This window comes from Halictus rubicundus, chromosome 7, assembly GCF_050948215.1.
Source record: "Halictus rubicundus isolate RS-2024b chromosome 7, iyHalRubi1_principal, whole genome shotgun sequence".
In the NCBI taxonomy this organism is placed as follows: Eukaryota; Metazoa; Arthropoda; class Insecta; order Hymenoptera; family Halictidae; genus Halictus; species Halictus rubicundus.
The window spans coordinates 15,223,073-15,242,628 of record NC_135155.1 but is presented as its reverse complement, the minus strand read 5'-3'; the positions used below and the strand labels follow the sequence as shown (position 1 = coordinate 15,242,628).

The following is a 19,556-nucleotide window of genomic DNA, read 5'->3' as shown; positions in this document are numbered from 1 at the left end:
TTCTTCCTTTAATCGTGTTAACTTAAAAATCGGTGCTTCCAAATAATTTTAATAGTTTATCTCGTCATAAATACATGAAATCCGCGGTTTAGCATAACAGCGACATAGTAAAATCGTTGCAATTTTTATCCCACTCGCCCGATTCACGTGAAACGTTCAGGATGGACGTTTTGAAAGTGGTGTGAGTCGACTGTTTGAAAAAAATTGAAAAAACGAAAGATTTACATACACTTTAATGTGAACTTTTTATTTATAAACAATGTATAATTTAAATTCTTAAAATATTCGTTTGTTTTAACCAATGGAAATTTCCTTAATAAACGAGACTGTATAATCACTTTATTAATCGGTGTACGTCCGTCTCCTGCAAACTGTAGTCGAGGCATCCATTATAAAAAAAAAAACAAATAATAGATAACGTTGTCCTAATCGTAGTATGTATATCTATGAAACATCGCGGATCTCGGTATAATTAAATTATTAAATTATTATAAATCACACGAAAGCGGAGCTGCTTTCTAGTTTAACATTCTTCCTTTTATTTTCAATATAGGGAATCGTATAATCGGCGAAATTAAATTGGCTCTCATCCTGGTATTTATAAAATTTAGTTGGCTGGCCACACAGTCTTATCAACTTCCTTTTTTTAGTACAATGATGACTGTACTGCGGATCATTATGCGTTTGTGACTTGTATCATTGAATCTGTAAAATACAGAATATTTGTAAACTTCTGTTACACAAATTTAATTTACGTCTCCTACAATCACCAAACTAGACTCTCGATTCAATTTATAACACTTTATCTACCGGAAGCCTATTAATACAATTTTCAATAATTATGCTGTACTAGACAGAAGCATAAAAATCACAAATATATTTAATCCCGAAATTACTGGATTATGTTATTGGGGTTATTTGTTGTTCTGCGATGAAAATTGCTATTGAATGATCTATTAAAAAATCTTTGTAATCTCGCCGGTCTATAATGTGTTCATAAATATCCACCAAGAATAGAAAATTGCATAACGATACACAGTCCAGCGACGACATTATATACAAAAATAAACGTTACAAATAAACAGCATATTATTAACAATATTCTTAAACTATGTTACTGAAGCATACCATCAAATAAAATGATCAATACTTACATTTCACAAAAACCTGCTTCAACGAAGTGAAATTTTTTTTTTCTGTACACCTTGAAAGACGCGATAAGACTCTCCAGCCAGCCCAGTACAAAAAAAAAGAGAATATTTGTAAAAACATCTGCTATAAATTATAACACGTTCAACATCAACGAATTCCACGGAAAAATACGACACTGGTAGCAAACGGATCAACTTTGTTTTTCCCAAGTTGACCCGCTAAACAAAATTTCCCGAACCGAACGAAACTGCTTTCCTCGCACCTTAAACGCATAAAAATTCGATTGTATTTCAAGAAAGACTCGTTTTACCGCCGAGACGTTCGACGAGGGTTACCTGTACTCCACGACGAGTTTCGAGAGCCTCCAGAGGAACGGAATGACAGATCAATTCCGGACCGAACATGTTCGATGATCGAGACACACGAGAGTCTCCGGATGACGGATTAAAGAAACGAATTGTAGGAACTCAACGCATTTTATTAATAACAGTTCGAGATTCAACATTGAACTTGTTTTCCTTGCTTCTCTCTCTCTCTCTCTCTCTCGTTTTAACTCTACGCGAAAATGCCCGTGTATCATATAAAGTTATAAATATTATAAATAATCGAGGTGCGTCCGTTCGGGCCGGAGGCAGCTCGACGAGAGCCGACACACCAGGAGACCATTTTTTCTTTACTCTCAGCCAGCAATCATCATTTCATTTTTTTTCTTTTTCTTTTCCTTTTTTTTTTTTTGTTCTTTTGTTTCCTGATCATTGTCGTCCGAGGCCGACGTTCTTTTCCTATCTAAACCGCGACGGGTCGCGAGAGAAAACACGTCGGCGTCCTTGGCCGCCATTTCGCCTGCAACCGGGGCTACTTCCGGTTCCGGAAACCTTTCGTAGTCCCAACGGGAAAGGTTCATCGTTCTCGACGGTCCAGCGGAAAACGACGTCGGGTCCTCGATGACCCACGAACGGGATTTCCGCCGATTTTCTTGAAACTTGTCGATCGTTGAAACATCGATCGCTCTAATATTGTTGATCGGCTGAATCAGTGTGATCGGCCACCGATTCGTGAACCCGAGGCACTGCGATTACTTTCTCTCTCTCACTCGCTCTCTCACACGCTATCTCTCTCACTTTCTCTTTCTCTCTCCCTCTCTCTCTTTCTCTTTCTTTCTCCGTGTTCTCTCTCGCCGTGTAGAAAAGAAAAAAGAAAGAAGAACGATCCACCGTTGACGATCGACACCATCGGCAGCACGCTTGTTGCTCTCGTTTCTCGTGTGTGCACGTGTGTGTACGCGGTTTTTCTTTTTGTTCTGTTTGTTTCGTTGGTCCCTAATACTCTCTCTCTCTCTCTCCCTCTCTCTCTCCCTCTCTTTCTCTCTGTAACAATCTTTCCTCCTGTACATCTTTCGCTCCCCCTCTCTCACTCCCTTTCACTCTGTCTTCGCCTTTCGTTCACGAAACCGTATGACAAAAACAAGGAACTCGTCAGAAACCAAAGGAAATCGAAAAAGGGGAACGGAACAACGTGCGGCGACTCGTTTCTCCTCTTCGTCCTCGATTCTCTCTCGATCTTGCGTCTCTCTTACACGGTGTTTCACTCGTTCTAGAGCACCTATAACTCTCTCTATTCTTTCACTTATATTTCTTTCTTTCTTTCTTTTTTTTTTGGTATTTTTCTTTTATTTCGTTTTTTAGATTATGTTTCGTGGCCCCAATATTTTACAAGACAATAATAACGCTCCGCCCGATGAGAATTTAAAAAAAAACGATTAATTATACTCTTCTAATTGTCGCGCGACACACCGCGTAACTCTCTCTCTCTCTCTCTCTCTCTCTCTCTCTCTCTCTCTCTCTCTCTCTCTCTCCTCTCTCGCTCTCTCTTTCTCGCACTCTCTCGCAATTTCTCTCTTTCTCTCTTGTTCGCTTTCTCTCAGTGTTTTAACCTCATTCGCTCGAGCGCGAGTATAATTATCAATATACTTATGACAAGCGAAACTCCGAATCGGAATTGTTCGTGCACACTTTCGGCGAACGGTCGAGGATATCTTTTTTTTTTTCATTAATATTCTTATACTATACTTTTCTCTCTCTCTCTCTCTCTCTCTCTCGCTCTCTCTCTTTCAACCGCGTGTCACTGTACATACACTCGGTCACTCCTCTGTCAAACGTTCTCGTCCCACCAGCTCCTCCCACACTGCCTTCTTCCTCCCCCAATCCCTTTTAGAAACGATAGTTTTGATTAGACGAACCGTGGATTCCCGACTCCATTTTTGCTTTCTTTATCTATGGAATGTATCACTATTTGGAAGATTAGTCGCGGCGTTGGACCAGGCGCCAACGAATTTCTCTCTGTTCCACCTTGAACCGTTCCTCTAATGCTAATCGATCACAGAAGAACGCTTCCCGTAGATCGCGCAGACAATCCGAAAGGTCCAATTAAAATTATCCCCCGGCCACGCCCATCGCTCCGCCTCTTTCGCCGTGCCGCCAGTGACGCGCGAGCTCCGGCTGCCGTGGGCGGGCGCTTGGTGGGAGTGTCGCGGGAGTGGGAGGCGACCTTGGGCGGTCCAACGGTTCTGTACCGCCTCCGGTACGCTCTCGGTGCGCTTCTTCGGCTCCGGACACGGGTCCGTATCCCTTTTCGAGCCGGTTTTCGCGTTCGGAACGATCCCAAAGGAACGGGAGACGATTCGTCGGCCCGTGAACAACGTCCGCACCTGACCGTGATTATTTGTGTGCAACTTTCTAGGCGGCGACACAGCACACTCTCGGAACTAAACTGAATAAATACGCTCGATCGAGGAGCTGTGCTCTGTCGCCGGGCTTGTATCTCGCTCGTCCCCACCCGCTGTATCCACTCGCCCCGCCCCTTTTCTCTCGCCTCTCGTATATAGCATTCGCTCGTTTTCGCGTACCAACCATTATCGTCAATTACTATTATCATTAATAATATTCACCTATACCATAGGGTTCCTTAATTTTAATCGGCTAAACTTTGCGAACTTATCGTCTCGAAATTCCTCTTCTAAACTTGTATACTTATGTACAGTCAAGGTTCTTTTTTTCTTTTTCTTCTAACTTATCCCCGGGACAGCAACACTAACACCGCGTCCTTAGGAAGGGTTCCCTTTCATTCTAACTATCTTTCGCTCGTTCTCTCTCTCTCTCTCTCTCTCTCTCTCTCTCTTTCTTTCTCTCTAGCGTTCATTCTCGTTCTCTCTCTCTCTCCTCCTCTCTTCGCAACCGTCAAACACGAACCCTAAATTCGAGGTGACCGATCGATCGGGCCGAAACCACGGCCCGCCAGGCCACAAAATTCATCGGATCGAATATATATCTCATAATTGACTTTCTGTTTAATTGTAGAATACGCCGTGTCCGCGGCATCGTTAAATACACTACGTTCTAGCCATTATTATAACACTGTTGAATCAAACCTTCCGGTGGAGGCGTGCACACGGTCGAGCACGGTCCGAGCGAACGCAGTAGCAAGCTTTTCTACCGTTGTCGGAATCATTGAACAACGAGACGGTGATCGATTCAACAAACTCCGGAGTGCGCGGACGAGCTTGTTTTGTTCGTTCGTTTGTTTGTGTCGTCTCTTGCCGGTGCGTTCGAGTAGCAACGCGTGAAAAATCAAGAGCAGAGTTCGTCGTTTCGCGGGGAGTGCCCGTCGAAGTCACCGGCGCCGGTGTCGTCGACGCGTGCACTCGAGAAATTGATCGATCCTCCCCTGGCTGGCCGCGATTCCTCGACGAGGGAGGATTGAATCGTCGCAAAAATGCCCGGGGCTCGAAACGGTTCCCAACATTTACCGCCCCGTCCTGCAAACCTTCCGACTAAAACAGTAACAAAAAGTCTTCATCACTGTACCACTGAGTTGCAACAACTGAGAATTTCGGACAACTGTTTCTTCCTATTTCGGTTTTTATATTGTCACTGTAACCGCTATATTTTTTTTTTTTTTTTTTTTGAGATACTGGTTCCGAAAAGGTTCTAGAATTGATCTTACTTTCGGTGTTAAGGTTCATTCTGAGCTCCTAACGATCGTTAACTCGCTGTCTTTAATCATTTTTCGAAAGTAAAGGCAAATTTATGTTTGTTCAGTTTTTTTTCTGAGAAAAGAATAGAATTCGATGTAAAAGAAGGAAGTTTCATCATTATGCAAGAGATGTTTATACTTTTGCGTCTGATTTGGTATAAAGATGTTTCTTCATCGTGACATGTAATACATAATGTATAATAATAATATATAATTTACACACACACATTTACATTTTTATATAATTTACAATTTTGACTTGATTGTGTAATTACATAATAAGCAAAATTATCGATTTATTTGGAATTTTTGCTTACACCGTATTCATAATTACCGGCATTCTTTAAGTGGTATGAGAAAGCTGATAAAGATGACGGTGTAGTCGAAAATATTCTGAATGCGTGGGGATGATTAAAACCTTTCTCAAATCAGTATTTCATCTGCCCATTCTGTGAATTATAAAACGTACTCATTTTTATAGTTTCTCTATATATCACGACTTTTATTATTCCGTTTGTCCGAGTTGTTTGTGTCGGCAGTAATATAATGCTACAATGTTTTACTGGAAATGAATAGCATGCACAATAAATATTTCTTTGTCTTTTCTGCGCAGAAACTGTTCACGAACCAGTCCAAGAACCATTTCAAAACCGATATGGAATTAAGAGGATAATAGTAGCTAAAAATTTCTCATCCTTACAATTATAAGGAATAAATCATTTATTTATTTGGAATAAATCTTCGTTCAGAACCATGTAAAAAATCGAAAAATTTTAACAGTTTCCAAGCCCCGGGGGAAAGAACACAAGAGCCCAGTTAGATGGGGGTGGGGTGGGGGAGGGTGAGAACAAGAACAATCGTCGGCGAAAGAAACGAACTATCGGCGACTATGACAATAGCCGCGGCTATATAATATATGAAAAAGATATCTCTTGATCTCCCACGCTGTCGACCGTGCGCCGTGTCCTCTATTCCTCGCCTCTTCATTCCGCTTTCGATCGGTTTACCGTTAAGAAATTCAATTTTACCTAAAAACGTGATTGCCTAGAAAGAAGAGTTCGCCAGCCTGTGAACTAGCTGCCGAAAATGCACTAGGACCGGTCTGATGGACACGCGAACCGGTTAGAACCGGTCGAGAGACCACCCCTTTCGAGGGGTTGCTGGGGGTGGATCGGAACTTTTCGCTATTCGTTACTATATTACACGTTCGATCGCGCCCATTTCGAAAAACGCACCCTCGGCCGAAAAATCGGCCAGCGTCGCATCGGTTTCGGTTCCCGAAAAAACATGTTTTCGGTCATTATTGTTTCTTTTTTCAATTTATCAAAAAATATTCCGTGCGATCTTTCAACGAGAACAATTTCTTGATCCCTGCGGTCAAATTATCTGTACACTGATGCTCGGCGTCGCAAGATAATTGTTTGTACGAAATTTGTTGAACTTCTCAATATTTGGATTTTGGTGATTTAACCTACACTATTTTTTAAGAAGCTCCCAGTGTATGAGTGATTCAGTCTGGATCTGAGCCTGGTCCGGACGTAATTTAGAAATCATAGTTTTTGATAAGGATTGAAACTTTTTAAAAATTGCCTCGAACGAAAAACTCAATTCGTTCGAGGTGTTCGGAGAGCTTAATAATCTGACATATACTAACAAAAAATTGCAGATGCTCATTAGTTTACGCATGAGCAGCCGAATTTGGATTTAAAATCCTTTTGAGTCCTGGAAGAGACTCACGTCGTTGGATACTCTTTGGAAAAATCCAGCCCGTTTCAAAGACCTCACGGAGACTTTTTTGAGCTTATGACTAATTTGTTTCCACTGATTTATCTCGACCGCCTAGGCTCGCTTCGTTCGCTACGATCGATTTGATCTACGTTACCGATCTCGAAACCGAGACGACGCGCGATTGGGTGTCCCCCACCGGTGGGGGACGACTCGAAATCGATCTCCCCCGGTCACCGGGTGTTTGTACAGCAGTGCCCACTTAAATTTCCAAACGTTAGGATCCGGAAGTCGAATTCTTGCGTCACAACGTGGCGTTTCTCTTCGAGGAATCGGCTCGAGTACAGCTCGACAAAGTAAGAGAATCCGCGGGGGTAAAAAATAAACGCGCCACAAAGAATATTTCAAATTCACTAATTTTTTCCCCTTCAAAACTGGTACCACTGGATTCTCGAGATTCTTCCGATTAAAACGAGTCCAAACACGACGCAAATCGGTCTGATTTAATAGACTTCATTCATAGTGATCATACTATGTCCTTAATTTTGTTATTTACATTAAGTCCACAAAACTGGTCCGATTCCCGTCGTGTTTGGACTCGTTTTAATCGGAAGAGCCTCGACAATCCATCGGCACTACTTTCGAAAAGGTAACACAAAATAGAGTAAATTTGAAATTCTCCGTATCGCATGATTACCTTGTAGCGGCACCTCTTTGAAGTCTGTCTCTTCTCCTCTGATAGCTTTATTCGATTTCCTTGTTTACCGAGACAAGCCCCCGCTGAGCTCGAGGCACTGAGTGGTGGGAGAAGAGTGGGGATGGGCCCGTGCAAGTTTAAGTGAAACAGATTTCCTTGAAATTTAAACGAGCACTGCTGCGCGTGCAGCCGGTTCTCGACCGGTTCTCGATCCAAGAACAACAACAGCCCGGAGGAGTGACTTTAGATCCGATTTCCCGAATGGACCGCCCGCGAGGCGTGGCCTTACAGAATATCGAGGTTGAAGCTCGCCGTTGAGTCGAGCGAGTTCAGCAGCTCCTGGGCGCTGAAGTTCGACGTGTCACCGGTCGGCAGGTTCTCCAGGAATTCGAGGCTGAAGTCCGCCGCGGCGGCCACCGACGGGTCCGTCGTCGTCACCGGTGGTTGGGCATGCTGTTGCTGAGGAAGGCTGCGCACACCAGGGCTGCCCGCTCCGTATTGCTGGTGCGGGTGTAGCGGCGAACCTGCAAAACGAATCAGCAAGTGTCATTCATTGTTTCTTGATTCGCTCTTTCGCCTACTTATATCTCTCATTCGCTGGTAGATCGCACGCAGAAGTACTGTGCGTTACTGAAAAGAAGACTGGTGGGCGGAGCAAGGCCGAGGGCGGTCCCTCGCTCGCTCCGCCCATCCCCACTTTTGACGCCTCCGTGGCTCCAACGTTTACGCGATCCGATTAACACAGTGGTTGCCAACCGAGTGACCACAATAATTGCTCAATATCGAGAAGTTAAGATTTATGGTGTAAAGTACTTTATCAATTCTTTTAATTTCCGTAAGAACATCTACAACACGCTATCTAGTACCGTAGAAAATAGTTTTTGAGTTTGGAGAAATAATCCTGTCTTACAAATTACCCGATAGGTCGGTAAAGACAACATTACGTTTGAAACGGGGCGTGTCCCTTCCACTGTGGCCAATAGGACACGCCTCCCTTTCTTTCGTCTTCTTCCTAGCAACGCACAGTAGCAACAACGCATATCTGTACACGTATTTTACAACAGTCCTGATCGCTTGATGAAAAAACAAATGAACCTATCAAGTTATATTATTCAGATTATTAACTTACAATTATATGTCTAGTCATTTCTTAACAAAATGTATTCAACTCGCAATGATTTCTAAACTACAATGAATAACGTTTCATTAAAAAATTAACATGATAAGGATAGTACTATTTAGAGTGCATTTTTTATAGTAACTGCATAAATTTATAATGATAATGAATTGTCTAGGTTGTAAATTATTTTAACACGCTCAGTACGGACAAATTATTTCCATTCCTAATACTGTGTAATTTTTTCAATGTTTCCATTTACTTGACTCGATATCTGTGTTAATTATGCCACTGAAATGTTTAAATTAAGTTGAATAAAACACCCGAACTTCGATAGCGATTTTTAACACTTTACAACTAAATATCCGCAACATAATAATTACTGGTAAATAATTCAGACGTCCGAAGTATGGCAGATGAAAATTCGAATAGTTAAAGTTTGACGCTACACATTTCGTAACAGTAATTGATACCGAACGCAGCTCCTTCATCAATTTAAAAAATTTCCCACGCGCATATCGGAGGGAAAAAAATTCATGGAAATTCAAGTTATGAAAATGAGATTCGCCGACCAGAATACCTCGCGATTAAACATCGCAGAATGCTTTGGATTCGTAATAAAGTATCTGAAATAAACACGATCCGAGAAGCGATTTGGAAACGTTGAATTTATTAATTCGTATCTCGATAGGACGATTATTGGCAGGTTCCCGAGTGTCCTCAATTTGTCGCGAGCACGTGGTACATGAAATGAATATTGCGAGTACGCGAAGATAACATCTACGTACAAAGAGGAAGCCAGAAAAAAAAGTCCAAATTCATCCTCATAGAATGCGTTAATTTTAAAAAGTGGGGTCGATAAACCTTGCTAAATGAATCCGAGTAGTATCGTTCAAAAAACTCGAAACTTTTTCACTGAATCAATAAGACCTTACCCAGCATAAGCAACTCATAATAATTCACATAATTTTAGCATCGTAAGAATTCATTTAGTAACAGAAGAATCGCAAGGAAAAATGTAAAATCAGTTTTCATTGTCGAAGATATTATTACGGAAATTGATGCCAAATGGTAATAAATAATTTAAGGCGGATAATGCGTTAACGATTGTGAATCCAAGCGGAGTTAGGCGAATCTGGAGCGAAAAAGAATTTTTGGCGAAGACTCACCGGTGCCGGTACTGCTGACAGAGTTGACCGACGAGGACTGCGTCATTTGCATCTGCAGTGACATCTGATTATTACTCTGCTGCATTGCCAGTGTCTGTTGCTGGTGTTGCTGCGACAGTAGCTGCTGCATCTGAGTGGTGTTGCCCATCCCGGAGCCAGCGATGCCTCCGCTCTGAGAGCGGATCAACTGTTGATGTTGCTGCATCTGTGCGGCGTTCATCTGCATTCCGCCCGTGCCGCCCATTCCGAACCCACCTGCAACACCAAACAAAGTAAAACCGTTTAGTTTCGGTCGGTATCGAACCGTTACCGTTCAATCTTAATCCCTAGGAAACCTTCAACGTCCCCGATTCGCTCCTCATTTGATTTCCGAAAATGCCGTACCTGTTGTTCATCCGAATGAACTTTTCTTTGCATCGATTCGTGAGGAAACGTGAGTTTCCGAAAGCAACTTTTAGTATTTTCGACGCCATTCGGTGGGATTGCAATTTTTTCAAAGTTTCTATCACGCAATTATATCGGTGACATTTTTCTGATTAAAACGAGTCCAAACACGGTATAGTTCGAAGCGCCTTTGCTCGTTTAATCCACGATTTAGTGGAACCTCGACTATCCGAACCCCGATACTATCTGATTTCTCTCTAAAGTTCAACTCTTCCGAGATCACCTAAAGCGATCCGTACACGGGATGGTCAGTAACTGGCGATATAGCTTGAAAGGAGATTCTATTTAAAAAAAATAATTTAAAAATTATAGAATAAAATTGTTCTATATAAGGCTTTATTTCCGAGGAAATCCGCCAGGTGCTTAGCATTTGTTAGAAGTAGAAACGCTGTTGTTCACTCACATCGCCTCATCTGAAATAATTTTCTTCAACTTTTTTTCGACTAATTTTTTTTTTATGTGGACTCACGCTCCTTCCGGTGGTACCGCCAGTCACTGACCACCCAGTATAACACGATAAATACATAAACAACATAAAGATTTAACCTATCTCTGTAGCTAACCATCTAACTCACGTTCCACTAGATTCCTAGATGATGCTGCCAATTCGACTGTAGGCCGAATTTCAAAAAATCCTTCACCCAAAATATGCATCACCGTCAGTAGTAAAAGCACACAAAATTTCGTCTCGAACTGTCTAATAGTTCCCGAGCAAAAGGAACACGTAGGAGTAGAGTTTCATCCGTTCGGATAATAGAGGTTCCACAGAATCGCGAATTAAACGAGCAAATATAATCCGAATCGTATCGTGTTTGGTATCATTTTACTCGGAAAAATGTCAGGAATATGCTGCTCACTCGTGCAATTGTAAATTCGTTGATATAAAGCCGCCGTGCGTAATTATTGGAACGTATGAAAATTTCAGGATTGTACATCGTCGGTTCGCGGGACGGTAAATGGAGCGGGTCCGCGCAATTACGCGGGCACAATATGGACGGTCGCTCCTAAGAGACAGAGAGACGCTTACCTTGATGACCTTGCTGGTTGAATTGCGATCGCATCTGCGTCTGAAAGCCCTGCTGCTGCATCAGAACGTGTCGCCACTCCTGCTGGGCGCCGCGGCCCGCGATGCTATTCCCAAGGCCGTCGGGCGGGCCGACGCTGACGTTAGGCGGCCGTTGATTGTTAGTCCTAGGATATCCGAGACGCTGGTGCATCTGATGCATTCCGCCGATGGCGGCCATACCGCCGCCACCCATGTACATGTTGCCACCGGCCGCGTGCAACGCCTGCTGTTGCTGCTGCGCCATTTGCGGCCTCATCATCGGACCTGCGGCGAGACAAAAACCGAACGATTACGTTAATACCTCCCTTTCTTCACGCGCGCATACCGTGCGAGACTATGATCAGACGCTGTTCGAGATCTTGCTAATTATTTACGTTGAATCCACAACGAATTTCAACCGGCAAATGATCTTACCAAGAAACCTTTCATTTTTTGATACGGGTCCCGTCTAGCCTAAAATACATCTTCCAAAATTAAAGATTGCTAACTGGACCGCCGGTTTTTGTGCAAAACAAAATTGTCTCTATTAATCTGAAGGTACAAGAGTCACGTAGACTCCGTTTGATTAACCTTTATGACTAGACTGCGGATTTTATAAATTTTTATAAAGTCGTTACAATCATTAAGAAAATAATCGTACGTCTATGTGGCTCCGATAGAATGAATTAATGCAATTTTTATTTTGCTCAGAAATTAGCAGCCTACTTATGACAATACCTATCGAACCTTTTCGTTGACAAATCGAAAAATATAGTTGTCTGCTTGGACAATTGTAAACTGGTTTAATCTTGACGAATATACGTTCGAACTGTGAATCAGAGCGTTAATGAATACTGTGGAATGTTTTGTGAGAAAAACCGGATACGGCAAAAACACGAAATGTTTTTCGCGCTTCGTACGCGCGAACCAAGTTGCAACGGGAAGACATCTTGAAAACGATGAAATCTCGCAAGGGAAGCAAGCCGCGCGCGCGTCTTTTCCTGTTTGCCGAAGAAACCGGCATCCTCGGCGCCCGATTCCGAAGAGGATAGTAATCGATCGCGAGGAGACGTCGTTTCATTTAGACCGGCGAGATACGCGAGCGGATACACATGCAGAGAGAGGGAACGCAACGGTTCACGGGTGTGGATTTTCGTTCGGATAGAATCTTCTGAAAGTGGCTCCGGCCAGATCGATAGAAGTCTCGCTCGCGCGCCGCGTACAAGTGTATAAGGATATTTACGAGCCCCCTTTCCCACCCCCGTGTTCCCCGGTTTTATGTTCTTTCGTTCTGATCTGGAGCGGATCCAACCAGAGGGAAACAGAAAGAGAGAGAGAGAGAGAGAGAAAGAGAGAGAGGGAGAGAACAAGATCGGGTTCATTTCCCCCGGATACTTGTCTAACCGATGATTAAGAAGTGTGTAAACATTGCTCGAATGGACGCCCCCGAGTCGAATGTTTTTACACGATTATTCAACGTTTCCTTCACCCCCCTGTCCCTCAATTCACTACCGTGAATCTCTCGCGATTCGGTTTGCGGTTGGATAATCCTATAATCGCGGTTATCCTCGCGAGCAACATCTACTCGCTCGCGGCTTCCCTTCCCGGCGAGGTGTAATTTGTTTAATGAAAAATTGTTGTGTACGCGTGAGAAGTTTCGAACCGAAATGTCGTGTACATAGTGTACAGATACTACTTCTTCATCTCCTTGCGTTAAACGCAAAAAAGAATTACGAGAAAACCATCGTCGACAGCAACGTATCGGTGAGGCAATGTTAATTTAGTGACAGAACTTTTTTGTTCGTATAATGATTTTTTAATGAAACTTTCACCAACGTATCCGTGACAGTTTTCTGATTAAAACGATACCCAACACGAAACAATTCGGATCGTATTTGCACGTATAATCCACGGTATAGTAGAACCTCGCTTATCCGAACCGTCGATATCCCACGCGATTGATGTTCCTTTTTCTCGGGAACTATTCGACCGATCGAGTTGCAATTTTGTGTGCTTTTACTACTGGAGGTGATACATATTTTTGTCAAAGGTTTTTTTCAAAATTAGGCCTACAGTATAATTGGTAGCATCATCTAGTGAGTCGCGAGTCAGTTGGTCGCTAGCTATAACAGTTATTTAGCAGACTGTAGATCTTTATGCAAAATAAAATTTTTCGATCGATGCTTTCAAGTTCTTTTAATCTTTCGACTGTTCTATATTTCACCTGCTAACTTTTGCCATAAATGTCACGAAATCTGCAGTATAGTTATTCAGCTACAGTTCCAGGTTAAATCTCCGCTGATTTGTAAAATAAATTGTGTTATATATAAATTGGTTTCAGATCGAAGGAGAGTTAAACTTCAGAACAATTCAGCTAGTATCGGTTCGGATAATGGAGGTTCAACTAAATCGTGGATTAGACGAGCAAATATGCTCCGAAGTGTGTCGTGTTTGGACTCATTTTAATCAGAATGATGCCAGTAAGCTCCGTGGCGTACTGGAGATAAATTTTTTTCCGCAAATATCGTGCACATTTTCTTTTCTACGAGATTCGAAGGGTTTCCAATTGTCGTTCGGCCGATTGTAAGCTCGTCAGCTGGCTGGAAGAAAAGCGTGGAAAATCGGAGCTCGGTATCGACGAGCTCGCTCACCGGGAGCCTGGTGCGTTCCGATGGAAGATGAAAGAATCGATAGCAGCGCGTCGGGGGTTCTCATTAGCCTGAGTGCCTTTAGACTCCGGGCAGCGCATATGAAAGTGACGGACCGTCGGCACTTTTAACGCAAAGGGCGAACCGGTGAGAATCCGGGTCGATTTTCCGCGTGTAGAAATCGCACTGTCTGGTGCCTCAAATTTGTCGAGCATGAATTACGATTGCATACAAAGTTTGTCTAAAGCACATTCTGGATCGATTTATCCATTTTCGGAAACACATTTTTGAACTGTTTAAAACTCTGTCGAGAACTAAGGAAATAATTAACTGAAATGCTCGAGTGGACACGCTTGTACTCGGGCACTTACGATGAAGTCAATTAATATGTACGTGTAAAATATAAATATGGAAAATATGTAAAATATGTAAAATATGTAATATGTAAAATATGTAATATGTAAAATATAGATATGTAAATGTAAAAGGAGTGATGAAATATGATTTTATTTATGATGAAAATTTTTATGATGATTTTGATGAAAAGTTACATTTTATGATGAAAAGGAGTGATTAATGTAAAGATTCAAGTGAACGCTTGTACTCGGGCACTTACAATGAAGTCAATTAATATGTACATGTAAAATATAAATACAAATATGTAAAATATGTAAAATATGTAATATGTAAAATATGTAATATGTAAAATATAAATACGTAAATGTAAAAGGAGTGATCAAAATACTGTCAGTATCTACGAAAATGATTAATGTAAAGATTCAAGTGAACGTTTGTACTCGGGCACTTACAATGAAGTCAATTAATATGTACATGTAAAATATAAATACAAATATGTAAAATATGTAATATGTAAAATATAAATATAAATATGTAAATGTAAAAGGAGTGATGAAAGTTCTGTCAGGATCCAGGAAAATGATTAATGTAAAGATTCAAGTGAACGTTTGCGCTCGAGTACTTAAGTATATTGAAGTGAACCAATCTACACAATACGAATGCAATACTGTGCAAAATTCATTCAGGGTCTCCAGAAAGTCTCGATGTAGATTCTGGAGTGGGCGCATTTGTATCCAGGCTGTTACGTGAGAACTACTAGCATGTAGAAATGGTACAGTCAGCCAGTTAGTCATATGATCGTCAACTGAAAAGGGGAGCAGCAGATGAATTGTCAGCGTCATGAAAATCCCATGAGTCCTTCGTATTACAATTTCAATTCTCCCGGGCGCGGTTGCGTATGGAGGAAGAAATTTGGATGAGAGTCTAGCGGATGGAGGAACAAACGGTGCGCGTATTGACTAACAGTATATTGTACTCACCTGAAGGTGGCATCGGCTGTTGCGTAACCCTGCGCATAGGCCCGGCATTGGGAAACCTCGCCTGCTGACCCATGCCGATACCGGCGTGCATCATTTGGGCCTGCGCCGCTGCTTTGTATTCCGGTGGCGGCGGTCTCACGCCTCCCATACCGCCGGCCATGTGCTGTTGCTGTTGCATCACCTGTAAAACAAAACAATGGACTTCAATTACTCCGGGTCCACCGGCTCCGGCGTTCCTTAAATGCTAATGCCAAAGCCCGTGGCCGACAGACGAATATAATTGGGTCCGATCGCACGATTTCTGCTCGATTATTAACCACTTACATGCATTTGCCCGCTCGTTGCCTATGCCAATCAATAGACGACGGATTTTGCGTCAAAATTAGTAGCGGAGACTTGAAACAATAGAGAACATTGAAAGAACGTCCCAAGAGAGAATTGCAAGTAAAAATTATTAATTGTCGCTATATTTTTCAACGATACCATGCATTTTTTCTTCGATACTCTTGTAGAGCTTCGAAAGACGAATCCAACGAGTACCATGACCATACCCTTCCGATCATTCCATCTCAAGATATACCTGTCTGGAAGGTACAACGCAGATACAAATATCTCAAGATTGAATGATCGGAAGGGTATGTTCATGGTACTCGTTGGATTCGTCTCTCCAAGCTCTACAAGAATATCGAAGATAAAATACAAGGTGTCGTTAAAAAAAAATTCCCATCAACTTGGAATCTGAATTAAATTATCTCGTGAAACGACTCTTCTCGCTGTTACGTGTGTAACTTTGTCCCGAACAGGTTCTTCGTACGACAGCTAATAGAGGCAGATTCTATTACCATCTTATACAATAAATAGTTGATCGGACGCTGTGATTTCAAAAGATTTTCCGAAACGTCACGGATGGGAAGCTTATCCCCGGCAAGATTGGAGGCTGCGACCGGCTCCGGAAGTCGCCGTCATAAATCCTTTCAGAATTCATTAATCCTTCGTCGACCGGATCGTGGATATCCTGCGAGAGGGATTCCCACCGGTCGCCTAATCGCGAGGACCCCTATCCAATCAGCGGCGCGAATGAACACGCTCTTATCGCGCGACGTAACTGGATCAGCCCTCGGGGCCTGGATCCATTCTCGCCGTTAAAGAATCCGGGAATTCGATCACGTCCGCGGGGTGGGTACGTGATCAAAGGAGCATACTATAGTCCGTTCGCTCTTTCTCTCCGGCCGCGTGGTATCAATGGGAAAAACGTCGGCGCGAAATTGCTACGTGTCGATGCCGAGGATGGTCAGTTTCCTCCGTTCACCGACGCAAGAGGGCGGCGACACGCTCGCCTAATCGCCGGTTGCATGCTCTCGCCCGATGGAAAAACACCTCCGCGGGCCGCTCTAAGTGGACAAAAATTCTCTGGCATGAAAATAACCCATTAAGATGGGATAATTGTACAGTTAAAGGGACCGTCCGGCGCAACTGAACCGCGATTACGCCCTGCTTCAGTATAGTCTGCGACCTTCTTAAGGGTTTCCCGTGTGCTAGGTTGGTATGCTATTTTAATTCGCTGATGGCTGAACTGGCAGCCGCGGACGTGATTCATTTATCATTTTTTTTTTTTTTTTTAGCAATTCAGTTGATCGATTTATTGCGACGACTACTTTATTAATACTGTGCTGTGCTCTTTAATTCCTTAAGCTTTTAGCAATTTCCCAAAAGAAAAATCTAAGGGAATAAGAGAAGAGGAAAGATAAACCGAAACGAATTATGTGAAAGCTTAGCAATGAGAATGATAAGGAGCGCGTGGCCGCCCACGGTAAAACGTAAGAATAAAGTACAACAATGGAATAAAATGTGTGCGAATGAATAAGTCAGCAAACACAGAAATGTCCGTCATTGTCGCGGCGTTGCCCGGCGACCGCGGAAGTTTTCGACCATCGATGCACGTTGCACAAGCCGTCGCCCTCTCTCCTCTCTGGCTGCAGTTGCACCGCGCTGCCCCCTCGCCGCTCGCCGCAGCGGATTGCATATTGCATTTCCACTTCCTGGTGTTACGCGGCCGCAACGAAAGCCCCGCGGAACGCGACGACAATGAAGACAACGGTGACGGAAGGCGAGCGCGCAGACACCGTTTTCCTCGTTACCAACCGATACGTTCACCGTCTCACCTGCATTTTCGCCTGGCCTCTCACTCTCTCCCCTCTCCTCCCTAGTCACCACTACACACTGCTCTGCAAACCTGCGTCAAAAGACGAACTCCTCGACTTCAATTGCGGAACGTTTCTCCTAAGCTAATCAGTTTTCGGCGTGCACAGGTCAATACATTTTTATAGAGAATAAAAAGCTTCATCGATCGGTGCATAATTAAAAATTCAGAGTAGGCCTTCATAAGTCCACGACGCGTCTACGAAAAAATTAATACCAGTAGGTGGAGCTCTTGTAACCACCGACAACAACGCTACGTACAATAATAATGACGTAAATCAAGGTGGTAGTGGAGCCCCACCCTTTGTAACAATCCCAAAGGAAATTATTAGAGTATGTGTTTTACACTCTGTAACACATTGTGTTATTGGTTCAAGGTTGCAATTGTTATGGCTGTTGAAGGATCTATTGAAAAATCTTTAGCCACGGACGGTAGTCTTTCCAAAATTAGGAAACAATGTACCTAATAACGTACGGAGCCATTGTGCGGCTTTCTACACATTTCGGCGGCAGTGTGGAGACATCACAGTGCAAGTTGCACGACTATTGTTGCTAGAAAAGCGGCGTCCACGCACCGGCGAGCCGGAATGCATCGTGCACTCGCTGCACCGAGTCAAATGCAAGGGAGGACGCAGTAAAAAGAGAGAAACGAGGAGTGGAAGGTCGACGGTGACGAGGGATGACTAACCAATTGCTTGGAACCTACAATTAGTAACTGGAGCACGATCGGCAGAGCTCGCTCCGGTATACCTTAACGTCGTTAGACCGATGCCTGTATGATAACTGAGTCATTCGTTAATAAATCGTGTGCAACGTGATCGCCGCGACTGCCGTTAATGCCGATGTCGAATCGAACGATATCGATCATACTCGAAGCTACAAAATTGCGCCAGTTTCTCCCCTGAAAATTATTATTTATTGCCCTTTTTTTCGTCTCTCTCTCTCTCTCTCTCTCTCTCTTTCTGTGCCGCGGATGACGCGCCACGAAAAACCTGAAATTAAATCCTCGAACGGAGCTGCATCGCAGGAAATTTAATTGCGGATCAATTAACCGTGATCCGAAAATTAGCGTGTTCGGTTCATGCTCCGAAGTGAGCTCACATTCGATTTTAATTGTAATTTTTCTCCTGACGATGTGTGCGAAAATAATTTAAGATTGGTGATTGCGCGTGTTACTCGTGAGTTTAGAATTGGATTTTTGTACGTGTTTCATTTTTTTCTTTTTTTTAACAATGCACAGGGGTTAAGATTTAATGAAAGGCAAGGAATTGTAAGAACATCAATTTGCAGTGTAATAAATTAGTTCGGTGAGGGCCACAATTTAATTCATATTTAAAAAATTTCCGTTCGAATTGGACTATTTTTTATTCAGCTTTAGCTACGGAAATGCCGTAAACAAGTTCTTCTGGTAGGTGTGAAATGTTCAATGTTGGTGTTCGGTTTGGAATTTTTAATTTTCTATGTATTGGAAGTACGGAAGATGCGCTCATGAGGAAATTATTATGCAGGTGTGACAAACTGTAGGCCACTAAACTGAATCTTGTCGCGTTCATAAAGCAGCAGATGCCGAGTCACTAATGATGACACGGTAAATTGAATATTGAATGGATAAATACGCTGTCCATACTTAATCGAAATCATTGATACGATTGATACGGTCGATATCTCGTCCGAGAACAACTCGACGAGTTTTCACGTCGTGGATCGATTTCCTATTTTTCATTCTATAATTTATTTGCAAACCAAAAAAAAAAAAAAAAAAAAAGAAAGAAAGAAAACGGCAACTACCGAAGCAAACAGCGTTCCTTTAAAGGAGACGAACGAAACAACACGCGCCGGCGCATCATTACATTTATGACAGGGCGAGGTCACAGGAAATTAAACCTATCATTCGTTTCTGTCTTAAATGAAGCAGGAAGTGCGACTCATCTAACTCGAATGATTCACTGCGCGCGGCGCAAGCCGTTTTCTAAATTCCAAACGCATTCCGT

General features: G+C 42.8%; 1 protein-coding gene across 4 annotated transcripts in view; it reads right to left on the bottom strand.

Moving 5' to 3' along the window:
* Positions 1-2,778: 2,778 nt before the first annotated feature.
* Mam (neurogenic protein mastermind) overlaps positions 2,779-19,556 on the bottom strand; it is a 327,599-nt gene continuing 310,821 nt past the window's right edge. For all 4 annotated transcript variants that reach the window (XM_076790739.1, XM_076790740.1, XM_076790742.1 and 1 more), the window contains exons 4-7: positions 15,367-15,547; positions 11,364-11,666; positions 9,893-10,147; positions 2,779-8,130 (exon numbers count right to left, since the gene is read on the bottom strand). In XM_076790739.1, coding sequence (XP_076646854.1) covers positions 7,892-8,130; positions 9,893-10,147; positions 11,364-11,666; positions 15,367-15,547 — 978 coding nt within the window. In that variant the 3' untranslated portion in view covers positions 2,779-7,891. The remainder of the gene's footprint in view (positions 8,131-9,892; positions 10,148-11,363; positions 11,667-15,366; positions 15,548-19,556) is intronic.